The 18,124-nt window shown below is 42.2% G+C and overlaps 1 protein-coding gene across 3 annotated transcripts in view; it reads left to right on the top strand.

Moving 5' to 3' along the window:
- The window catches only part of SLC22A15 (solute carrier family 22 member 15), an 81,133-nt gene that overhangs the window by 3,710 nt on the left and 59,299 nt on the right, over positions 1-18,124 (top strand). For all 3 annotated transcript variants that reach the window (XM_047083645.1, XM_047083646.1, XM_047083647.1), the window contains exon 2: positions 12,377-12,589. In XM_047083645.1, the coding sequence (XP_046939601.1) occupies positions 12,377-12,589 (213 nt within the window). The remainder of the gene's footprint in view (positions 1-12,376; positions 12,590-18,124) is intronic.

The raw sequence follows: 18,124 nt of genomic DNA, 5'->3' as shown, positions 1-18,124 counted from the left end.
AAGCAGAAAGCTAGAGGAAAAGGGATTGCCACAGGTAAAAATCATTGTCTCGTGAACGCGCGGCAATGTTTACAATTTTGTAGTTAGAAAAACTCTTACTGTCCAAATATAGGTGCCCTCCCTTGGACAAGAGCTATCTGTGGTATTTAAATGTGAATAATTCTGTGTGCTTTATTTCTGTTTCTATTTTCTGGTAGTGATTCAGAGCCGATGCTGTCATTGTCATTTGTGTTTGCGTACGTGTGTGTTTGTTTGCCAGGCTGTCTGGAGGAAGAAGGTTGGAATACAGTTCTTTGTTTTGAGCCCTTTAGACACAAAGTGAAAATGGAACCCACTTCTTTGTGTTCTAAGCCGTCTAGTCCAGCTTCTTCATTTTCCCGGGGATCATGCGTCACAGATTGTAGTATAATTTGCACAGGATTTAAAACATCCATGAGCCAACAGGAACATGTAACCTGTAACAGGCATTAGTTTCGCCAGCAAAAGTGTGATGTCATCGTGGACCTCAGCTTGAGGTACAGTCTTCCGGTGTTCTGGAACGCATTATTTTAATGTAAACTCTTAATAACCCCAATCTTATTTATCAACCCTGGGGTTACCAGTGCCTTCAGATCATTCATGCAATAAACATCCTTTCATGGTGTTTTAGAAAGCAGAATGACTGACCAGGTATTGTGCAGAAGAGGAAACTGTGATAGTCAACACAGGAAAAGATGTTTACCTTCAGTGGTCACCTGGGACGGGCATATTAAAATGACTATGAAATATCATTTCACACTGAATAGATGAGCAGACATTAAATAGTCTAACAGTACAGGTGTGCTGAAAAAGAGGCGCGGGAACTGTGTCGTTCAGAGAATAATTTGGCACGGTCTAGTAAAATTGAAACCCAGCTTTAGATTCCTAGGTGTACGTCCTCCAACATTTCTTGAACACGTGCATGAAGATATGGCTCAGATGTTTACTGCAGCACTGTTTGTAATAATAAATATTAGTAACCACCTTAGTGACTCCCAAAAAGGGACCAGGTAATCAAAATGTGGCATAAATTTGATGGGCTATAACAGGTTGGCGTGAATGAACCAGATCGATAAACAACTACAGGAATGAATTTCTAAAACACGGTGTTACATGAAAAAAATAACAAGTGTGATATATACAATATGACACAAAAGTCTTACTAAAAATTGTAAAAATATCGGGGATCCTGGGTGACTCAGTCAGTGGGTTGAGCGCCTCACTCTTGATTTTGGCTCAGGTCATGGACCCAGGGTCGTGGGATCGAGCCCTTCGCTTAGTACAGAGCCTGCCTCAGATTCTCAGTCTCTCTCCCTCTGCCCCTTTCCCCTACTTGCATGCACGCTCTCTCTCTCTCTCTCTCTCTCTCTCTCTCTAAAATAAAATCTGAAAAAATTGTCAAAATATAGGAAACTGTACCGTATTTGGTTTATCAGTGTATATGGACAATGTAGCAGTATCAACATATGGGGTAGAAGGCTCCACACCCAATCCATCAGATTGGTTACCTCCAGGGAAGGAAGGAGGGGTGGGGGTGAGGGGGGTACAGAAGAGATTTGCTCTGTATTCATAATACCGTATTTTAAAAATCTGAAGCAAATATAATACAATGTAGCTTGTTAATTGGGATGGTGGGTTCCTGAACTTTATTTTGTTTTGCTTCTCTGTGTTAAATTAAAAAAAAAAAAAAAAAGAAGAGTGTGGCATAGAAAAGATCGGCATACTGAGAAGCAAAGGCTACATACAGTTCACTTCGTGAGAGTAACCGTCCACCCTTCCCTTTAACCAGTTAGCGCTGTCAACTGTGGTCTATGAATTTCACACTTAAGAGAATGAGGTAGAGAGAGTTTTGTTCAGGGTGCGCTCTTGAACTTTGTGTAGAACACTGTCACAGGGAATGTCTCCTACGTGCTTGCATTTGCCTCCCGGTCCTAATCTCCCCAGGAGATTCATGGAAAGCCTTCTTTTGATGAGGTATCGCTGAGGTGGTTCCGACCCCTCAACCTTAAGCAAGTAGTGAAGTTCGTAGGGTAGACATTAGTGAAGACCTCACTGTGTTGGCCATTGAGACCAGCCCTTGTGCCTCAGGAGAGTCTCACCACCACCAGGGGTTCAGCCGTGATGACAACACCCGGCATGAGAGCCACTCTATCATGACTCCAGAACACGTGAACATCTACCAGGTTCTCTGTTAGTTTGGGCAAGTTTTACGCCGCCCTTACCCTCAGATTTAGTTGTGTCTGCCCTCAGACGGTGGCCGCGAGTTTGGGTGATAATCCGGGGAACCTTTGCTGGTGGAATATTCCATCACTTTAGGTAAGTAGGGCGCTTCCTAAAGAGACCATTGCTACACTTGCCCCCTAGTATGTCCTCAGGAAAGCTGTTGTCTGTAGACAGACACTGCCCCCTGGCGTAAAGCAGGTGAAGTTGCAAATCAGCCAGACCAGATTTCCATCCGGGGAGGTTATGGAAATACAGGGAGTTTCTGGGAGGTTTAGGGAGCCCCTTTGAGCCTTGGGCATCTGAAGAATTGGGATGTGCCTTAGAAAGTAACTGGCTCAACACCCCCACAGCACCCACATCTCTAGCAGCATGCCTGCTGGGGCCACATACAGCACAGCTACTCAGCATGTGCCCTGACAGAGAAGGTATTACCTTAATAAGACACACACACACACACACACACACACACACACACACACACACACGTCATTAAAAATGTGAAGATAGACAATGTGTGGCAGAGAGAACGCTAGACTCTCTGAATGCCGTGTTGAATGCTGTGACCCTCTGCTCTGAGATGGCTGAGAGAGCTTCAGTAGGGGACCCCTCAGTCGTTTGTGTACTCTGGGAAGTGGCTGGATCACGAAAGTGTCATTCATTTGTTTTGCAAGTTCAGGATTTCTTCAAGTTGCCCAATGCCCAGCAGTTAGTTGGCGTTGTGTCAATGTCACCTTGAGGTTTTCGGAACACGAGCTTGGCCCTTCACCACGGTCAAAGCCTGCCTTATAAGGGAGAGCTGGCCAACCCCAAGATACGCACAACTCAGGAAGCTCATCTCTGACTCCCTTAACCAACTGTTCAGGCAGAAATTAACATCTGCATTTAGGGGAGTTGTATGAGGCTCAACAAGGAGTATATGGGGATTGTAGCAAAAAGAGAAAACGTAGAAAAGAGAAAAGGGAAAGAATCACCAGAACTTGGACCACTCAGACATGAAACACACTCACATGTTGGTGGATTGTCTTCCAGACTTTTAGTTATACAAACATGTACATTTGCCTTTTTTGCATAAGTTTGTATCTTAACCTCAATTTTTGTCTGTCAGCAATATCGTGCACGCCTTGCTGCAGTCATAAATGAACAACCACATATTTTATAATGGCTGTAGCAGTGTAGCAATGTGTGGCTGTACCAGAACTTGCTTATTCCATTATCTCTTGTTGCCAACATAGGCTGGTTGGTTCCTCTCTTTCGGAGTTCTGAAACCCATGCTTTGGGCCATTGTCCGGCTCTGGTCTGCACTTCTCCCGGTTGGCTGTTGACCACTCTTCCTAAGCTCAAATTTCTCCTGACTCCATTGCTCACACTCTCTCCAGATGTTCTTTGGTCCCACTTTATGGATGGAATAGAAGTACAAACTTCCTAAACATCTCCTTTCTTTTGCTTCGAAATTAACGTTTACCCTTACCTGTCGTTACATCTCTTCAGAGTGTCCAAGAGGAAGACAGCTCAACCTTCCTTCCAGGGACATCCTCTCACCTTTGTTCTTGATTCTTTGTTACTCTCTCAGTCGTTTCTAATCTTCCATCTTTCTGCATTCTCTCATGTCCCAAAGGGTACCCTGCATGGTAGATCTAAGTGGTCTGTGGAAATTATATTGAATAGCATTAGCTTATAAAGTGAGAGAGTTATTCCCTTTTCAGTTCTTCCTTAATCTTTCTTTAATTAGAATTTTTAAATGTTTATTTTTGAGAGAGAGAGAGACAGAGCACGAGCAGGGGAGAGGCAGAGAGAGAGAGGGAGACACAGAATCCGAAGCAGGCTCCAGGCTCCGAGCCGTCAGCACAGAACCCGACGCAGGGCTCGAACCCACGGACTGCGAGATCATGACCTGAGCCATAGTTGGACCCTCAACCGACTGAGCCACCCAGGCGCCCTGATCTTTCTTTCATCTAAGAAGACAATCTCATTTGGTGCTAGCACTTCTCAAAACTTTTGCAACTATTTCTGTTTTAGCAAAGGAAATGAACTAGAAGTAAGAATTAAAGAAGGCTCAGACTTCAGACTTGGGCAGAAAACCTTACCTAGTTGAAATTTAATAACATTATTCTTTTTTTATGGTGGTGGTCATTTTATTTTCAAAGAAACATTTCACATGAAAAACAGAGACTAATGTCACAAACATAGCTGTGCCTACTTCTAGATTTGACAAGTGCTAATATTGTGCCATATTTGCTGAAGGTGGTGTGAGTTGTAGTTCAACCCGAGAGGCAGAAAGCAGAACTCCTGGGATGGGGACACGTGTGTGTGTGTGTGTGTGTGTGTGTGTGTGTGTGTGTGTGGTATGTATTCATATGTGTATGATTATACACATAGTCAGTGAATAATTTGTCACAGAGATTTGACCACGCACAATTGCGAGAGTTGGTTAAGCCGTCCCTGTAAGGCTGTTGTCTTTGTGTCTGATGTTGGAGCTTGAAGTCTGCAGGGAAGGCAGTCTGGAAGGGAAAGTATGGTCTGGAAGCCATCCGAATTGACGGGAATCTGTGCTGTTCTCACTGCCTCCAACCTTGATGAAGCAACTGCCTTTCATCTTGGAAAACACATACTTGGCCCGGGAGTCAGAGATGCTGAGGGAGGGTCCAGGGGAACGTGGATCCATTGCAGGCCCAGCTGTTGTGCTCTACCAGCAGAGCGAGCCAGCAAAGAAGTGGCAAAGAAAGGCGAAAAACACCTTTCCCAGCCTTCTGAGCATAAAAAAACAAGATGGCCGCTCCTTTGCTTTCACCCTCTCTCCCCAAATCCTGCTTGAAAATATCTCTTGTGGCCCGTCTTAAGTAAAAACACACTAGCCAACACTTGGCATTATGACATGGTGTTTATTTTGATAGTTCCATCTGTCTGGTCATATCTCTATTGATACAAAATTTTATTTCTTTGCAAATTCACTTAAGTTAAAAATTTTGAACTGAATTTTCAAAGGACATATCTGATAAAGGGTTAGTATCCAAAATATATAAAGAACTTATAAAAGTTCAACACCCCCAAAATGAATAATCCAATTAAAAAATAGGCAGAAGACATGAATAGACATTTTTCCAAAGAAGACTATACAGATGGTCAACACACATATGAAAAGATGCTCAGCATCACTCATCATCAGGGAAATACAACTCAAAACTACATGAGATATCACCTTACACCTGTCAGAATGACTAAAGTCAGCAACATAAGAAACAACAGGTGTTGGCAAGGATGTGAAGAAAAAGGAACCCTCTTGCACTGTTGATGGGAATGCAGACTGGTGCAGCCACTGTGGAAAACAGTGTGGAGGTTCCTCGAGAAGTTAAAAATAGAACTAGCCTATGATCCAGCAATCGTACTACTAGGTATTTACTCAAAGAATACAAAAATACTAATTCGAAGGGATACATGCACCCCGATGTTTACAGCAGCATTATTGTGGGAACAGCCCAAGTGTCCATCAATGGATGAATGGATAAAGATGTGGCATATATATACAATGCAATATTATTCAGCCACAAAAAAGAATGAGATCTTGTCATCTGTGATGATGTGGTTGGAGCTAGAGAGCACAATGCTAAGTGAAATTAAGTCAGAGAAAGACAAATACCATGTAATTTCACTCATGTGAAATTTAAGAAACAAAACAAGCAAAGGGGAAAGAAAAGAGCGAGAGGCAAACCATAAAACAAACTCTTAACCCTAGAGAACACACTGACGGTTACCGGAGGGGAGGGGAGGGGGGTGAGTGAAATATACGGTGGGGACTAAGGAGCGCACTTGCTGTGGTGAGTACTGGCTGTTGGAAGGAAGTCTTGACTCACTATATTGTACACCCGAAATTAATATTACACTGTATGTTAACTGGAATTGAAATAAAAGCTTAAAGAAGCATCTTGAATCAATTTAAAAGAAGACCGTTAGGGGCTCCTGGGTGACTCAGTCCGTTCAGCATCTGACTCTTGATTTTGGCTCAGGTCATGATTCCAGGGTTGGGGAATCGAGCCCCGTGTCAGGCTCCATGCTGAGTGTGGAGCCTGCTTGGGATTCTCTCTCTCTCTCCCTCTCTCTGTCTCTCTAAAAGAAAAAAAAAAAAAAAAGAAGACTATTAAGTAAATAGAAAACAAAAAACGGCACATAAAATTCTTGCAGGGAGCACACAGGTGACCGAAGTTTGGGAAAAGCTGAGCTATCCTGTAATATTTCTTCAAAGAACACTAAAAATATGTGGTTTACCTTCTCGACTCTGATTGGCCTGTTTTTTTGCCCCAAAAGTTCCTTCCTCTGAATTTGGTTTTGATTAAACCCCTACTAGGTTTTCTCTACCTAGTTTCTGGTGTCATATTTGCAACTTTTTCCTTATTCCCCAGTTAGATTTCCCATCTACTTTCTCTGTGCTCTCATCACCTCATTTCCGCCGTGGCTAATACTGCATTTGTGGAAATCTGCCTTGTGTTTGTAGCTTTCGGTAGGTTTGTTGTCCTCACTTGAATGTATTTGCCTAGAAGGAAGTGATTATTTTTTAGCCATCCTTGTTATCATCTGAGGCCCATAATATAATGTGTTGCAAAGTGTTGGAGCTCACTAAAATTTTTTAAGAATTAAACTGAAGTCACAGAAGGAAGGTAGTCAGGTGGGGGTATTTCCATTTTATTTGGGAGGAAGGGAGGGAAACAGATGCAGGTTAAATCACTGTTTACCCAAATACTTAATTTATCCAAAGTCTTAATTAGTGGATGGAACAAAGATTAGGTCCTGGAATGACTGGTTTTTTATCTTGATCATCATCTTTTCTTTTTCTTTTCTTTTTCTACACCATTTTGCAAGGAATTAGTTAAAATGTATCCTAGGCTGTTAGTTATAGAGTGGTATGTTGGGTTTACTTGGAAGCATATAGAAATCGAAGTTAGCATTTCTTTCGTTCAGGAGAAGACAGATCATTAACAAATTAGAATTTCACGATATCTGCACTGTTAGATACAAAATAATATTTCCCCAGTAAATAGTGCAGCCATTGACTGCTTTGGAGATTAACAAAGGAGCCATCAGCGTGGTCTGCAGTGGTTTGTTGAAGACTTGAGAAGGGCTGAGCTTGTGCTGAACTTGGGAGCTTGGGTTTAGAGAGAAGTGGGAAGGTCATTTCAGATGGAAAACAGTAAAATTGGGGGAAAAAAAGTGTAGAAGACGGAACAACTTTTAGGCTTACTACACAGAGTGTGGCCCAGACTAGCAGCATTGAGATCAGGAGAGCTTGCTAGAAATGTGGAACTCAGGTCTTTCCCAGGCTACAGGACCAGACCCTGCACTTTAAAGTCTGGGAGGCACTGATAGATGCCGTTTGTATGGGGCTGTAGAGTTTACTGCTGGCTAAAGAAAACATCCCATTTGACCCTCAGAATAAGTTAGATATGAATGAATTAGATGAAGATGGTTACTACCAGTGTCCAGTCTCGCTGAAAAGAAAACCTGAAGTTTGGAGAGGTTTTGATTTGCTGAAAGGTTCCTAGAGTTGAGTTTCCAACTCAGGTATACAGATTCCTTCCTCTTTTCACACCACACCATGAGAAGTCATGCAATGGGGAGCTGAGCACGCCAGTACAGAAAGGGTGAATGTGGATTAGGTAGCAGGTGGCCCATACAGTGGGGATCTGGAACGTTAAGACATTTATCACTGATCCATTGATATGTTTTGGCCGGCAGAATGTCATGAGGAGTGTCTCAGGAAGACCGATCTGGTGGCATTATGTGGATGAATTAGAGTTGAAAGAAACAGGACTTCGAGACACCAGTTATTCAGGGCATGATATTAAATATTTTCAATTTTAAAAAAAACAGGTGGTATCTGTAAGTCACCCGACATTGATTGAAGATCCAGTTTGTGCTGGGCACTGGGCATCTGGGCGTGCTGTCATGATATGCTTGCCCACGTAATGCTTTGGTTGAGTCAGTCAGTAACGGAGTACGAAGTGCAGAAAAGACTACAGTAATGACAACAACAAAGTCATCTTCAATTTCTCCCATGAGGTGATCCTGTTCTCATCCTGGTTTTGCTATTAGTGTTATACGTGATCTTGAACGAGTCACTTAATTGCCCATTTTACCTACTTTAAGACCTAAACATCATACTTCCCATGACTTCACAGCACAAGATATTGTGATGAGATCATTTATGGGGGACGGTTTGGTTTCCGGAGTGGTATAAAAGCTTATAATGCTGTCGATATAAAATCACTTTTAAAACCTTCACTTTTTGCAACTTCAGAAATTTCAGTCCCCTGGTGCATTGTAGTCACCTAATTATAATGACACTGAAAGGGGAAGAAAAAGTGCAGCCATCTGTGACACTTGTTTTCCTTCCCTGGAGGGGGCGTTGGAGAAGGTAATGGCCTCTCTGCGGTGTTGTTGACCCCACTTGGAAGGAGCGTGGATGGTGGTTTCTGATTGTGGCTTTAAGACCCAGCCGCTGATGGGTGTGATCATTCGACAAGAATCCCTGGGCATGGCAGTTATAGGGTAATACAGACAAGATTGAGAGACTCTTTGGACTCTGGCGGAGAGAAGCAGGAGTTCTGGGCTGCACGTGTCTGACCCGTCTGGTGACATAACGCCATGGCTCTGTGTGTGCAGTTGAGGTCCCTGGGTGTACATGTGTGTGTGCACGCATGGCGTGCACACTGGAAACGCTGCGAGGGGTGGGAGGAGGGCAGAGGAGATGAGAAGGTGAAAGCGTTCATCGGGCTTCAGGTTGCTGGGAATAATACTGATTAACACAGATCATACTGATTAACTGGGTTTCACTGCTCCCCTCTGTGAATTAGCGTGTGTATGAGCACCACCTCTGTTTCTGAACTGTTTTCTTTTTAAAAATTTTTAATTGTTTAATTGTAATTCCAGGATAGTTAACATACAGTGTCTTTATCCATTCATCTGGACACTGGGGCCACCTCCATAGTTTGGCTATTGTAAATGAATGCTGCAGTAAACACTGGGGTGCATGTAGTTTCTGAACTGCTTTCCACACATCGTAGCTTCTGCTGAGAATGGGAGTGTCCACGAAAAAGCACACTTCAGAGTAGAGGATCCTTTGAGCATTTCCTCTCTTACCTAGAACATTGCTTACCTTAGAAGAGTCCAGATAAAAATATGATGTATTAACATATTTTCAACAAGCACCTAGAATAGGGCTTGGCACGTAATTAGAATTTAGAGAAGCATTTGCTGCTGTTATTAGCATTCTATCCCAGTCATTTATTCATTCATTCACTTGCTGAGTGTGGGCTTCATGTGTCCAGGCCCTGAGTTGTTTGGTGTGGAAGCCCAGGAGTGGATCACACAGAGATCCTGCCCTCAGGGACAGAATATTCTGGTAGGAAAAATAAGATGAGCAAGTACATAAATGGGATGGCGTGAAGAAAATGATCTGTCTCTTACTAAGAAAGGTCTAGATGGAGCTTTTGGGGGTGAACAGAAGCAGGAGAGGGCTTCCGGTGGGTTCGAAAGGAAGGTGAGGTGGGGGGGTGGGGCGGTGGGAAGTGGTACCTGAGTCGCATCCCAGAGGATGGAAAAGGTTCAGAGACGCTGCTGAACCAGGTGAAGTGCTTTCCATGTAAAGCAAGTGGGAGGCACAAAAGCAGAAAATAGCATATTTAAGAGAGAAAATAGGGGCGCCTGGGTGGCGCAGTCGGTTAAGCGTCCGACTTCAGCCAGGTCACGATCTCGCGGTCCGTGAGTTCGAGCCCCGCGTCGGGCTCTGGGCTGATGGCTCAGAGCCTGGAGCCTGTTTCCGGTTCTGTGTCTCCCTCTCTCTCTGCCCCTCCCCCATTCATGCTCTGTCTCTCTCTGTCTCAAAAATAAATAAACGTTGAAAAAAAAAAAAAGAGAGAAAATATAACTAGTTTGCTTTGCCCGATTGACGGCTCTGTTTTGAACATGTGTTTTGCTTCATCTCCAGAGTTCACGTGCCCCATATTTTTTCATTTCTTTGCCCTTCAATTAAGATCAGCAGATTATAATAAGGAGGGGCAGTTACTAACACGATGCAAGCGGCTTTGTAATTATAGCTGCTGCCAAATGTGTAATCTATCTGTTCTTGTAATTATTAAGGTTTTTATTTTTACAGACTGATTGCCTCCTGGTCTAAAACTTCCCTAATAGTATGCAAATAGGGGCCAGGAAGCAATATAAATCTAGAAACATGATATCTTCTGCCTTCTACAATAAATCACCCATGCAGACTGACCTGTGGTGGCTGGGTACCTCTCGGGAGGCCCACCGTCATTTGCCTCAAAACAGATTGGGGCTGCCTCATATCCTCGCAGCCTCACAGAGAGTGCAAAAATCACACCCTGCGTTTTACGTTAGCTTTCTCTTATGACACACACAATGTCATGACTTCCTTTCTCTTTCCTTGACGCTAATTCCATCATTTACTTGTGATAAATTACTCTGCCTTTGGCATTTTAGCTTATCCACTTAACAGCTGAATATGCCCCTACACCGTGGTGTGGAAGGAGCTCGGGGTTCACTGATGGATGGAGCCGAAGCTGTTGGCAAATCTCCTCCTTTTCGTGCCTCAGTCAGCACATCCGTCCAGTGGGGGTGTTACTATATGCTGTAGCGAAATCACAGCTTCGTACTTTGTAAAATGCTTATTGTGTTTAAAGGTATTTTAAGATACCAGGTTCTAAATTAATGGGGATCAGTTCTTAAAATAAGATTTCTTTCTTAGTGAGACAGTTCTCACTGGAACAGACTGATTCTGTGTTTTCCGAATTCATTTGAAGCTTGAAATAATCAACCGGCAATGAGAACTAATATAAATGGAAATTCATAGCATATAAAGGCTGCATAGGGCTCAACAGCTTGTAAACCCGATTGTGAATAGCTGTAAGGCCCAGAACAATCAGAGACAAATGGCATATGTGCTCAATAATTATTTCTTGAATGAATGAGGGAATTTTTTTTTTAGGGGAACAACTATGTTTAGATTAAATAATGATTAAGTAGAGCTAAGGGTTATAAAGTGAGTATTTATTATGGGATTTTGAATTTCTTTACAGCTTATGAAAGTTGTCTATTATGTTATAATATAGTATCTACTTGGGAGCCTGGGTGGGTCAGTTGGTTAAGTATCTGACTTTGGCTCTGGTCATGATCTCACGGTCTGGGAGTTCAAGGCCCCTTGGAATGAGCTCCACTTCCCTCTCTCTCTCTCTCTCTCTCTCTCTCTGCCCCTCGCTTACTTGTGCCTCTCTCTCTCTTAAAATAAAATAAAATAAAATAAAATAAAATAAAATAAAATAAAATAAAATAAAATAAAATAAAATAAAATAAAATAAAATGAAGTAAAATAAAATAAAATAGTGCCTACTCATGTACATATTTTGCTTACCTGCTTTAATAAAGTATTTTCATTTGTGTTCTCTGTATATATGTGTTATCTATCTATACTACTCTCTATATATATTCTCTTCCTATATATACTTTTTATATATACTCTCTATATGCACTCTATAAATGTTCTCTCTGTATATACACACTATATAGATTCTTTGTCTCTGTGTGTATATATATATATACACTCTATATGAATATGCTCTCTCTATATTCTTTTACTATGTATGTATATTCTCTCTCTGAGAGAGAGAGAATATATGTGTGCTGTTTTCTGAGACATTTAACTGTGCCACAAAAGGTTTTGTTTAGATGGTGAATCCAAGGCCAAGATACTCTTGGAGCCTGGTGCCTGCTTATCTGAACTGAGAGTGTAGTGTTTCAGAGCCGTAATGTCCCCTGCCCATCCCCACCTTCACCAGTGTCATACTGTCATCTGTGTGCAGGGTCCTGAGCATCAGATGTGTCTCAAATGTAGAGGAGACCCCCTCCCCCCCCCCCCCAGAAAAAGCCTAAGGTGCTTTACAAGTGGGATTGCTGATGATCCTGTTGGTAGTAGATCGGGAAGCTTCCTTTCCAAGTTTCTCTCCTTTGCTTCTGATGTGTCTGGTTTTGTGTAGCTCACGAAAACACAAAAGCAAGAAACTGATCTTGCGGGGCTTGTGAGCCTACTGATCGCGAGCTCAACACTGATGGGTTTGTATGTTTGCTCCTTCAGCTCTACGTGGCCACGGAGGCCATCCTCATCGCACTGGTGGGGGCCACGCCGTCCTACCACTGGGACCTGGCAGAGCTCCTGCCCAACCAGAGCCACGGCAACCGGTCGGCGGGTGACGACCACGCCTTGGGGGACTGGCTGCTGACTGCCAATGGCAGCGAGGTCCGGAAGCACGTGCACTTCAGCAGCACTTTCACCTCCATCGCCTCGGAGGTAACACCAGCGGTGGCCGTCGGGAAAACAAGATCACGATCGCTGGGTGAACGTTTCTCCTGGTCCAGATGGAACCATTTTTCTGTCTTGTTTTTTTAAATGTCAGCCACCTCTTCAAATAGCTGTTGGGTACATTGGAGAGTTTAAAGGAGAATGTCGTATGGAAACACATTCTCTTTCCTTCTTGCTACAAACAGGAAAAGCATGAGCCTTACCAGACTGGTTAGATGAAGTACGATGTGCACTCCGGAAGAGCCACATTCCAATTACAGTGTCCTTTTATTTTTATTTATTTATTTATTTATTTTTTAAAGTTTATTTACATTTGAGAGAGACAGAGACAGAATGCGAGTGGGTTAGGGGCAGAGAGAAAGGGAGGCACAGAATCCGAAGCAGGCTCCAGGGCTCCGAGCTGTTGGCACAGAGCCCGACGCGGGGCTCGAACCCACGAGCTGTGAGATCATGACCTGAGCTGAAGTCGGACTACAGTGTCCTTTTAAAAAGTGAATTAAAACTCTCATTTCTTTTTCTTATGTACACAAAAATTAGCCGAGTCAAGAGACAGAAATGTGGTGACTGTCTACAACACCCACAGTTCGTGTGGATTCAGTCCAGTCCTGTGTGTAGACCACATGGGGCCCCTTGACTGTACAATATAGAATACAGGTGGGACTGCCTCGTGTGTGCAGGAAGCCTTACTTTGAAGGGGGCTTTGTGGCCAAGATAGTTCTGGTAAGGATGGCACCTTCTGGGCCAGCCCCAGGTAAATAAACCAAGGATGGATAGTCTGGTGAAGGAAACCCTGGCGTAAGAGGGGCACGGCTCGCGCTCAGCCGGAAAGCACGTGTACTGGTTGTTAAAAAGTTGACATACTCAGTCCTTTGCCTGCTCCCCACAAGCTATCCATTTGCCCACCACCACCCTGGCCTAGCCCTTGTCCCGGTGATCTCGTAACCATAGGGTTAATGCCTGGTGGGCATTGCCAGCTCCCGGTGCTGACTGTCATGCCAGTTAGCTGCCCCCAGATCCATTTGGCTGCCCCCCTGCAGGGCTACCAGAGTGCTTGCCAGCTGCCCTGCCTGCATCCCCTGCCCAACCTCCCGTGTGTGTGTGTGTGTGTGTGTGTGTGCGCGCGCACCATGGCATCAGCCAGTCTTACCTGTTGCTGACTGTTTTGATTATCACCCTTTGGGCAGGACGTGCCAAAAACAGAAGAGACACGAAGGGGCTATTTGCTTGGCCTTCCCTTAAGAGTTTCCATTTGAAGTCATGATTACTGGATTAACATTCCGAGCTCCTGCCAGGTAGTATATTTTCTATGACAACAATCCAGTCACGTCACCCCTCACTCAAAACCTCCCGTGATTCTCCCACTGCACACAGGAAACAGTGAAACCCACTTAGGGCGTTACATTCAAGGCCCTTTACCCTCCGCAGCTGTGGCCCGGATGTACTTTTCCAGCCCCACCTGCACTTCCCTCTGCCTCCATTCTTTCCCACCCAAGCCCTGAGTGCCTGAGGCCTACCTGTTACCTCGGTAGGTAACTGACCTCGGAATGCCCTAACCTCACCCTTGTATCCACCTGGTGAAATCCTAACCTTACCCTCTACTGCTCACCTTGACTGTTGCCTTCCCTGCGATGTCCTTTCCAGTCCACCCCCCAGAAGAAGCAAATACGCTTGTTTCCGCTGCGGTAACATTTTGTGTGCACTTACGTCACCCACGGTAGCTTGCGGTTCAACTCTGTTTCTTTAGAAGTCATTTGAGGTCAGAAACCATATTTTGGTCATCTTTGTACCTCTGTGGCCTACTAGCAACAATGACCGTCAGCACAAGTGCTAACTGAGTACCACGACTGCTAACCTATTGAAATAGCAAGTAGCACTGTGGAATGATGACTAACTATATGCTAGGTGTTGTGATATGCGCCCTGAACTCATTAACCTTCAGAATAATTTATGAGGTCAACGTTATTTTCCCCATTTTACAGGTGAAGAAATCGAGGCATCTTGAGGTCAGGTCAGCTTAGAGGGTCAGAGCTAGATTTGAAGCCAAGTTTGTCTTAACTGAGAGGCCTATGCTCTTAATTACTCTACTTTTTGGAAGCCTATCCCGTACAAATTGGTATGCACATCTCTTAGTTCTTTGATAGGTAACGGTAGCCAAAGAACTTAAAAACATTTTTTTTAATTTGGAAATAATTTCAAACTGGCAAATTTCAAGACTCATACAGAGAATAAATACCCTTATATCCTTTAATTTCACCTATCATTACTATCTCCGTTTTTTTCCAAGCCTTTTGAAAGTTCCATATACCACACTGTTGTTCTTTTATGCCCAAATACTTCTGCGTGTACTTCCTAAAAAGTAAAGGAATTTTCTTACATAACCACAGGACAATTACTAACTTCAAGACATTTATCATTGGGGCACCCGGGTGGCCCAGTCCGTTAAGCATCCGACTTTGGCTCAGGTCATGGTCTCAAAGTTCATGAGTTAGAGCCTGCATCAGACTCTGTGCTGACAGAATTCTGTTCTGCTTCAGATTCTGTGTCTCCCTCTCTCTCTGCCCTCCCCCGCTCATGCTCTGTCTCTCTGGCTCTCTTCTCTCTCTCTCAAAAATAAATAAACATTAAAATATTTAAAAAAAAAAGAAGTTTAACATTGATTCTATATTTTAATCTACCATCCATACCCAATTTTGTCACTTGACCCAGTACTGTTCTTGCTAGCACTGGTTTCCCCCTCTTGTACTCAGTTCCGTTTTAGGGTCACATGTTAATACTTAGTTGTCATGGCTCTTAGGGTCTTTTCACCTTCAGCCTTTTCCTTTTATGACATTGATAGTTTTGAAGAAGACATACCTCCCCTCTTTTTAAAAATAAGAATGTTCTCCATTTTGAGTCTGTCTGATGATTTCTCATTAAGGTTACGCATCCAAAGTCAGAATAGTAATAAGTAATAAGTAATATGCCCTTCTGGGTCACATACGCTATCCATCTGTCCCTTTTTGGTGATAATTTTGATCAGCCACTCCAGGTATTGCTTGACTTTTCCCCTGTCCAGTGAACATTCTTTTCATTTCCAGGAATTTGTAGTCTATGGAGAATCACTTCAAGATTATGCAAATGTACTCTTATCAGAACCCCCCACTCCAAATTAAGCATCTTTTCATGATGCTTTTGTAAACCAAGCTAAGACTATGATGGTTGCAAAATGATGATTTCTTTACTCTAGCACTTCCTCCATATTTACCAGTTGGCATTCTGCCCCCCCCCCTGTTTTTTTGAAGTATAGTTGACCTATAACATTATATTACTTTTAGGAGTACAACATAATGATTCAATGTTTGTATGCATTGCAAAATGATCACCACGGTAGGTCTGGTTAACATCCATCACCATCCATAGTTACAAAATTTGTTCTTGTGAGGAGAACTTTTAAGATGTATTCTTTTAGCATCTGTACATTATTATTATCTGTTGTCACCAGGCTGCTCATTACATCCCCAGGACTTACGTATTTTATAACCTGAAGTTTGTACCTTTTGAACCCCTTTACCTATTTTACCCACCCCCTCTACCCCCTCCCTCTGGCAATCACCAGTCTGTTCTCTATATCTATAAGCTTTTTTTTTTTTTTAAGATTTCCATGGCATTCCATTTTTAGCTGGAAGCAAAACCCTTTCTTTTCCCTTGTCCATCTGTATGCCTGCCTGTCTGTCCCTATCTCTCTATCTCTCTATCTCTCTATCTCTTTTTCTTTCTCTATCTCTATCTCTATCTCTATCTATGTATCTACCTATATATCTATCATTAGTATGTACCTATTGGTCCCTATTCTTAATTATTTATAATTTTTTACCATCTTTAATTATTTTGGTGCTCAAATTATCCCCAGTTTACCAGTAGGAATCTCTTCAAGCTGGCTCTTGTGTCCTTTTTAAAATATTTATTTATTCATTTATTTACTCATTCATTCATTCATTCATTCAATTATTTGTTTTAAAGAGTGTGCAAGTGGGAGAGAGGGGCAGAGGGGGAGAGAGAGAATCTCAAGCAGGCTCCACGCTCAGCACGGAGCCCAACACAGGGCTCTATCCCACAACCGTGAGATCATGACCTGAGCCGAAATGAAGAGTCAGACGCTTAACTGACTAAGCCACCCAGGCACCCCTCTAATTTTTCTTAGTTTTTATTTTGAATATGTATTGAATTTTGTCAAATAGAGCAATTTGCAATGTTTGACATCAATTGCAGTGATTATGTGGGTTTTTTTTTCACCTTCTACTATGGTGGGTTGTCCTGATTGACTTTCAAATATTGAACCAGCTTTGCATCTCTTGATGGCATATTCTCTGTATATATTGCTGAATTCTGTTTGCTGATATTTTGTTAAGAATTTTTGCTTCTGTATTTATGAGAGATATTGATCTGTTGTTTTCTTTTTTTGGACCTTTGTCTGGTTTTGGTATCAGGGTGCCTTCATAAAATGAATTGGGAAGTATTCCATTCTTTTCTGTTTTCTGGAAGTGATTGGGTAGAATTGGTATTAGTTCTTTAAATATTTGGTAGAACTTTCCAGTAATATCATCTGGGCTTTTTTTTTTTTTTTTAGATTTCTTTTTTGGGAGTTTTAAAATTATGAATTCAATTTTCTTAAAGGTTATGTAGCTGTTTAAATGATTTATTTTGTATTGTGAGTTGTGGCAATTTGTGCTTTTCAAGGACTTGGTCCATTTCATCGAAGTTGTCAGATTTACGTGTGTAGAGTCGTTCATTGTATAACTTTATTATTCTTTTGATGTTTGCAGAGTCTGAAATGAAATCCCCTCTTCTATTACCCGATCTTGGTAATTTGTGTCTTCTGTCCTATTTAATTACTTGTCAGTCATACAAGCTTGTCAGTTTTACTGATTGTTTTAAAGAACCAGCATTTTGTTCATTGATTTTTCCCTGTTATTTTTCTATTTTTAATTGTATTGATTTCTGTTCTTACCTTTATTATTTCCTTTCTTGTGCTTGCTTTGAGTTTCTTTTTCTCTTTTTCTTTTTAAGGTTATAGAGTTGGTAGCCTAGATTTTTAATGAGTCTTCTTCTTTACAAATATAAGTATTTTAGTGCTATAAATTTTCCTCTCATGACTGTTTTAGCTGTGTCCCACAAATTTTGGTATGTTGTATTTTTATTTTCATTTAGCTCACTGTATTTTTTTTCCTCCTTAAGACTTCCTCTTTGACGCAATGGTTACTTAGAAGTCTCTTGTTTAGTTACCTAGTGTTTGGAGATTTTCCTGTTAGCTTTCTGTTTTTGCTTTCTAGTTTGATTCCATTATGGTCAGAGGCAGTGTGATTTCAACTTTTTAAACATTTGTTACAGTTTCCTTTATGATTCAGCATGTGGTCTCTTTTGGTATATGTTCCACTGGCACTTGAACAAACTGCTGCTGTTATGTGGAGTGTTTTATAAATATTGTTTAGATCCTGTTGGTCAATGGTATTGTTGATTTCTTCTATATCCTTGCTGATTTTCCGC

This window comes from Lynx rufus, unplaced genomic scaffold, assembly GCF_022079265.1.
Source record: "Lynx rufus isolate CCGP_SWC_20201006 ecotype Redwood Valley unplaced genomic scaffold, mLynRuf1.p SCAF_2, whole genome shotgun sequence".
Lineage (NCBI taxonomy): Eukaryota > Metazoa > Chordata > Mammalia > Carnivora > Felidae > Lynx > Lynx rufus.
This window is presented reverse-complemented; position numbering and strand designations above follow the sequence as displayed.